Source organism: Crocodylus porosus, unplaced genomic scaffold (genome assembly GCF_001723895.1).
Source record: "Crocodylus porosus isolate Cpor-Errol unplaced genomic scaffold, CroPor_comp1, whole genome shotgun sequence".
Classification (NCBI taxonomy): domain Eukaryota; kingdom Metazoa; phylum Chordata; order Crocodylia; family Crocodylidae; genus Crocodylus; species Crocodylus porosus.
This window is the reverse complement of record NW_017728948.1, coordinates 75,759,046-75,766,397: the sequence shown is the minus strand read 5'-3', so window position 1 is coordinate 75,766,397 and position 7,352 is coordinate 75,759,046. Positions and strand designations below refer to the sequence as shown.

The 7,352-nt window shown below is 43.3% G+C and overlaps 1 protein-coding gene across 2 annotated transcripts in view; it reads left to right on the top strand.

Annotated features, from left to right (window-relative positions):
• Positions 1 to 5,053, top strand: part of PKD2 (polycystin 2, transient receptor potential cation channel) — a 38,916-nt gene extending 33,863 nt beyond the window's left edge. For both annotated transcript variants that reach the window (XM_019553067.1, XM_019553068.1), the window contains exons 13-15: positions 2,504 to 2,651; positions 4,630 to 4,871; positions 4,931 to 5,053. In XM_019553067.1, the coding sequence (XP_019408612.1) occupies positions 2,504 to 2,651; positions 4,630 to 4,869 (388 nt within the window). In that variant the 3' untranslated portion in view covers positions 4,870 to 4,871; positions 4,931 to 5,053. The remainder of the gene's footprint in view (positions 1 to 2,503; positions 2,652 to 4,629; positions 4,872 to 4,930) is intronic.
• Positions 5,054 to 7,352: the final 2,299 nt, after the last annotated feature.

Genomic DNA, 7,352 nt, shown 5'->3' with positions numbered 1-7,352 from the left:
TCCCCCGTAGCCAGTACCAGGTCAAGCAGCGCTTTGCCTCTCGTTGGCCCATAGACTTCTTGAGTCAGGACCAACAAGGACACTCCTCCACAGAGAGAGATCACAGTTTTGAAAGAGCCACCCAGATATCACATGAAGATTTGCTGCAGTACAAAAAGAAAATCCCCACAAATCACACACCATTAGTTATGACATATCACCCTTCCCTGGAACCTTCACAGAAAATCTTCAAGCAGTTGCAACCCATACTAGAAGAAGACACAATTCTTGAAGAGATCTTTCCAGAACCACCCATCCTAGCCTTCAAACAAGCATCGAACCTCATTAACATCACCAGAAGCAAACTCCCTATGATCTAAACCAGACAATGCCAAGACAAGAAATGTAAAACCTGCCAACACATGTCCATCACTCCCACAATAGCCACACCCCACAACAGGCCCATCACCATTCCTGGATCTTACACCTGTGCCTCCAGGAATATAGTGCATCTCATCCAATGCACCAAATGCCCTGATGGAAAATATGTAGGAGAAACCAAACAACAACTGTGCACCAGAATGAATGCACACCAAAAATCTATTAAAGACAAGAATACCCAATTACCTGTGGGTGTACACTTCTCACAAGACAATCACTCCCTCTCTGATCTCTCAGTTCTAATCCTCAAAGGGAACTTGCAAAACACCTTTTGTAGATGAGCCTACGAACTTCACTTCATAAATCTACTGGATACAAAAAATCAGGGACTCCATATAGACACTGGATTTATGACACCATTACAGCCTGCCTGACATTTGATTCGCCACATACCTGATCCTGTACCCCTTTCTCTCTGCTCCCCGCTTTCTTCCCCTTACCTCCATTTCTGCCCGTTGTCTTCCTAATTTCCAGTTATTTACTTTCACAGTCGGCCTCTTTTCTACCTTGAATTACTACTATGGTAGAGTCTGCCTTTACTCGCCTTTTGGGGTTATTTTCCCTGCTTTCCCACCCCTTCCCTGTTCTACCTCCTTGTTTTCCTAATTTCTACCTATTTATATTCTCACTGATGTCCTGACGCACTTTAAGCTTTTTTCATTCTCTGGAGTCTCAGAACAGCAGAGACGCCCTGTGCCTGAAGAAGGGTGTTTGCACCCAAAAGCTTGCAAAGAACTTTTTTTTCCAAATACTCGGTTTAATAAAAGATATCACATCTACCCAAAGAACTTTGTCTACACGTTTCAGTTGGGAACTTTTGTACTGCTACATGGAGTCTCTTAGTCTCTATAGCATCCCAAAGTACTCCGCTTTCCCTCCCTTCACTAAGACAAAAGGAGAGGGAGTAGCTGATTCCTTGATAAATTGCAGGGAGCAAAGCTGCAGCAGTGCTTAGTTGCTTCTTGCCAAGTGGGTGGCCAATCTGCTGATTGACAGAATAGTTTTACAGCAGCTGCCACAGCAGTGTTGCTGCCCTGCTGTCTCTCTGCTGTGGGAGTCGAAAGCAAAAGAGCACCTCCTGTTGTCCCTGATTGGAGGCAACTGTCATGCTCCAGCCAGAGGGCAGTGTCCCCATGCACACATCCATAGCAATCATTTTATTTATTTGTATAATAGAAATGTGTGAGCAAGTCCAAAGACTAGTATGATTTATGATTGCATAATGGGTCTGAATACCTGGTCATTAATTAGGGCAGCTAGAACTGGTAGACTTGATCATATCCATTGTTCAGCTAGGACTGCTTGGTATCCCAGCAGTGTGCAGATTGGCATATAGAGCATGAAATGTATGTTGGCTGTATTTTCTTTGTTCCTGTGCATGATGTTGATTAGTTTTGGATAAGACTAGTGCCAGCTGAAACATTTACATCAAATTCAGTTTTAATTTCTGTTTCTTGCTTCCTGTATCAGTAAGTTGCAGGAGAGGGGAAAAGTAACTTGGGGAATAATATAAACTAAGCTACTCTTTCTGTCGCTTACATGGGTTTCTGATCAAGAAGTCACAAACTAGTGTCAGATTTTTCTTGGATGAATTTAATAAAGTTGGATATTGTGCAGTATGCAAACCTCTAACACCTAACACAATTACAGCTGGTGTTCAGATCAAAATAACATTAGCCATGGGAATGTTGGCATCTCTTTCTAGTGACAGTTTGCTGACATGCATGTTCAGGGTCCCAGGAGTACTGTGGAAGTAGCATTTAAGGGTTGTTTCACCTTCCCAGTATAATTGCATGTCACTAAAAACAAAAGTGGTAGTGACCACTGTTTGAGTGATCCCTGTCCAGTAGTCTCTTATGGGTCCTCCAAAAAAAAAAAAAAAAAAGAAAAAGGATACAGGATTTGCTTATTACCTTTTCTTTTTTTCTATAGACCTTTTCCCTCTGGGGAAAATAAAGATTATTGTAGTCATTTTAGTTTTTAGTCATAGGTTTAATTAAGTGACGTTTCTCTACATAGGTTAGCTAAAACCAAATTGACTTTAATATTTATGAGCTTTTAAAAAAATATTTATTGCCTTTAGGCTGGTGAGACGAGTGGATCGCATGGAGCATTCCATAGGCAGTATTGTTTCTAAGATTGATGCGGTTATTGTAAAGCTCGAAGCAATGGAGAGGTCCAAACTGAAAAGGAGAGATGTTTTGGGGAGGCTTCTGGATGGAGTTACAGAGGTGAGAAACTTATTCTGATCTGATTGAACACCAACCAGACAGTAGTCTGGGACAAGTTAGAAGCTGAACTTTTCCCACAAGGACTTCTCTTCTCTACCACTTCTGCAGTGGGACTACAGTGAGTTGCAATAACGGAGTGGTAAACACTTCAGTGGTGCCAGGGCAGTGACTGTCATGGTCTTTTTGTAGTATTCAGAAGCTCTTGATCAGAGTTTGAGTGGAGACTAACATCATAATGAATCGGCATGTAGTCTATGCTGATAGCCCTGGTATGAAAACCTGAATGGAACTATGTTGCTCCACAGGGGTCATGAGCCCAGGTTATGCACCGGGCAGGCTATATGCTGCAAGGGCACAGGTGGGCAGTTATTTGGGCTAGAGAGCTACAGGGAGTTTTGGTGAGCTGTTGCAGGCCAAGTCGGCAACCTGCCCCCCACTTCCCTCCTCCCACCTCCCCCACCCACAACAGGTCAGAAAAACTCCGTAAGTGGTAGATTACTAGACCTGAGAGCGGATTTCGGCCTGGCCCCAGCCCTGCACCATCAACACCCAGGAGCCCCAACCCCAGGGTCTCTATGGAGACTGGCCTGGGACCCCTGTGGGCAAGGCATGTTCAGGTATGTGGGGGGGTGGGGCTGCAGGCAAGTCAGAAGCAGCATCTGGGAGCAGGATGGGTGGGCAGGGCTGGAATCACAGGGCAGTGCTGCAGGGCTGGGCCCCACCAAGGCAGAGCTGCAATGTGATCCCCACACCCCTGCCTGCAGAATCAGGGGCATGTGGCCAGCAGATCATGCCCTGCCCCCACCCACCCGTCCCATTCCCAAATGCCACTCCTTCCCTGCCCATGGCCCCATCCCCTCCACCTGGCCAAGCACACCCCCCCCCCCTTCAGGTCTCAACCAGTCTCCATGGAGACCCCACCTGCCTACTGTCTGGCACTCCTGGTGGTGGATGGGCTGGGAAGCCTGGGCAGCAGAGTGTGGCAGCAGCTGGAAGGAGCTGCCACTGCACCACCCCAGCCCTGCTGCACACCCAGAGGTGGTGAGAGCAGCCACATGCACCACAGCCCAGGCTGCCTCCCATGCCTGGGCAGGGTGGGCCCAAGGGACCCGGTAGGCTGTATTTGGTGTGGGCCAGATAAAATCACTTGGTGGGCTGGATCCGTCCCGCAGGCTGTGTTTTGTTCGTCCCTGTGCTGGGGTCACTGACTCTTCCAGACCCTCACTGCATGCAACTGTCCTGAGACATGAGTCTGTTCCCACCACTGTCACCACCATGTCAGTAGCACTCCCTCTGCCCCATTCCCCTGGTAGGCAGCAAGATCATGAGGGCTCCCACCATGCTGCCTACTACAGACATCCCAGCCGCTGCAGCAGCCAGAGCAATGAAACGGAAGTGGTGGCTGGGTATGAGCCCATGGGCCACACATTAACTTGTCTTGATCCCAATGTGGCCTGTGGGCCACTAGTTGGACAGGTCTACTTTAGTACAAAGCCGCCTCAGAGACCATGACCATTAATTCATCATGGAAGATGTGCACCTCTCCTTCCCACATACTCATGGTATTTTTGCAACTAAGATCTCTCCTTTTTCTTATGGGTTGCATGGTAACTTCATCCATCTATTTTTTTACTTTTTTTTTTTTTTTTTTGCTTGGTGAATGATGGCAAGGTTGTAAGTTTTATAATAGTACAATATTTTTTTCACAAATCAAGGCAGTAAGAGCATTAGAGACATGCTCTTAGGGAGAAAAATCATTTACGGGAATAATTGTATTTCTTTCTTGGACTGTTCATAAGTTTGGGTTTTTTTATTATTATTTACTTACTTATTAATTTATTGAACACTTATCAAGCTACTTGTATGTATTTGGTAGCTGTGTTGGTCTGAGACAAAGCTACTTCACACCTTCTATCTAATTTTGCTCACAATGGGGCTCTGAAGATTCCTCCTGAGTTTGTATCTTCTACATGTTTAGGATGAAAGATTAGGACGCGACAATGAAATCCACAGGGAACAGATGGAGCGGCTAGTGCGAGAGGAACTGGAGCGTTGGGAGTCAGATGACACAGCATCCCAGATGAGCCACCGTTTGGGAACACCACTTGGACTGACCAGCCAGCCTCGCTCAAGGAATTCCCGTCCATCTTCCTCACAGTCAGATGGTGTTGATGGGGGAGGGGGAGGAGGAAATGGTGGAGGTAACATCCATGTGTAGTAATCGCTTCTCGGCCTCTTGAAGGCTCAGATCGAAAACATCTACTAATGAAATTCAATCGTTTCTCGTCTATAGATTCTTAACACTTCAGTCTGGTATTACAACAGCAAATATGCTATTGGCATGTGTTTCTCCAAAACAGTGATAATCACCGTGAACAAACATAAAAGGAAAGCTCCAGTGATTTGTGGGGAGAGGGCGGGGGGGTGTGTGTGTGTGTGTGTGTGTGTGTACAACACACACACATGAACGAAAGAATTGTACAATGGCAAGGAGAGAGAGATTATATAATGTTAGGTTATTTCTATTGTATGGCCTAAGATCCTTGGACTGCGCAGTATGATTTTAGGAGACTGGGCAAAGGTGACCTTGTGCTTCCCTGACTAAATCTATTCTATCTCCAGACGGTCTCTGTGCTTAATTCAGAGGAGTCTATTATAGGCTCTAAATTTACACTAGGTACCAGTGGTTTCAAGGTAATGGTGCATCAGCTGGAGGTTAGAAAGTCATAAGGATCTCTCTCACAATCACTAAGTCAGCAGCAACAAGAAAAGTGTGGGGAGATGGAACCATACCATCAATGATGCTACAAAGATAACTAAACCTATGGCCAGCTATGTTAGCTTTAAGGCTACCAGCAGTTTCAAGCAGAAGTGGCTGTGCTCTAGGGCTTGTGCCATATGATTCTTGAAATTAGCTACTGGTGTTTTCCTATGTTCATTTAATTTATTGAGATAATGTCTCTTATGACTGCTGTCTTAAGGCTGTGGGTTAGCAGGGGCTAACTTTGCATATGTAAAGTAGAACCAAAAACATCTTTTTCCCATCAGGAAATACTGGAAACTAAGGAGTCGCTGTGCCATGAGCCTTTTTTCAGTTTGGTTGATTTTTTTTAAAAATGTATCTGACACAATAATTATGAAGTATAGAAGACCAGGCAATTGCATATTTTCCCCACATTCTGAAGTTTTCCTCGATGTTCTAGTATTTAAATTTATTTTAAATGAAAGTTTCCCATATATATATAAGGCAGGAGGAGGCATATTTAGTTCATAAATGGACTTTTTTATGAAGCAGAGGGCTGTGCAGTTGACCTTCCTGTAGTATTTTAAAAGGTGGCTGTCTGTGGGAATGGCCTTTTTACCCAGCTGATTGGTGATTATTTTCTTTGTGTCTTCATACTTGGCTTTTTATTGCCAGATTTTCTAATGTAGACCTGAACTCCCCTTCTACAACTGAGCCTGCAATTGTCCATGTACTTTCTACAATTAATTGTATGCAGGCACTAGGTAAACACACAGCAAGTTGAAAAACAAAGAGTTTTCACAACAGAGTTGTTTCAAACAATTTCAGCCATTCTATGGACTACACGGAAAATAACAACAGTTTTTAAGAAGGAAAATGTTGACATCTTTAAAGTTTTAGCCAGTTTAGTAAGCATTTGTGCCAGTTGTTATTCAAGTGAATGTTTAGCTACTTGTTTTGCATCTGCCAAACCTGCATGTTCTGCCATTGGGCATTTCTTCAGAAATATTTTTTCCATGATGAGTTTCACTGCTGCTCTATATATCTGCAGACTTTTGTATAACCAGCACTTGCTAGCACACAACATGATGGACTTACTGAGACTGCTTCTAAAGCAGTAACAGTACTGAGAAAAAAAAAAGATTTTGGTTCCCTATTAAAAAATTGGAGGCAAAATACATAGAACTTTAAATAGTAATCCTGGATACAGTGGAGCGTGGAGTCTTACTGCAGGTCCCTGTTGCCTTCTACCTATAGACTAAATTAGGTTTAAGGGAATATAGAAAGCTACATATTTAAATGAAGAATGTTTCCAAGTGTAGTGATTTGTAATGAATATGATGAAAGATGTCTATTTATCAGAAGATAAATAGCACTTATTTATGCTAGTGCTTTTCATATTGCTTAATACAGCACTTGTAATTAAGTATCTTTAATTTTTATGGAGATATTGTTTTGACATAGGAGTAAATGTAGATATGCATACATGCATACTACATAGATTCCTAAATCTAAGAATGCCTGCACTTGTATTGTTCTTAAGATAGCACCTAAAACACATTCCCTGTGATCAAAGGACCTGACAAAGAACAATTCCAGAGTTGTCTTTTTATACATTAAAGTTTCACTGGACATTGAATGTACCAAAATGTACTTACATGAAGTGGGGAGCAGAAGGAGCCATTTTAATCCTGGGACTTGGAATTTCCCAAAACTGTTAGAAATATTATTAAAAATGCATTATCAATAGTGTTGTTAGAACAGCACAGCTGCCAGTTCTCCCTGTCTCCCTGGTGGAAGAAGGGGGGTGGGGAGATTGGAAAAAAACGCTACTAAGGGCTCTTTGTATTAAGGTATCACTCTCTCTTTGTTCTGCAAATTTACTATCTCTTTGTTACACTAAATCACACTTCCTTTCATGCCCCCTACATTTCTCAGGCTAGATAAGAGTAATTGCC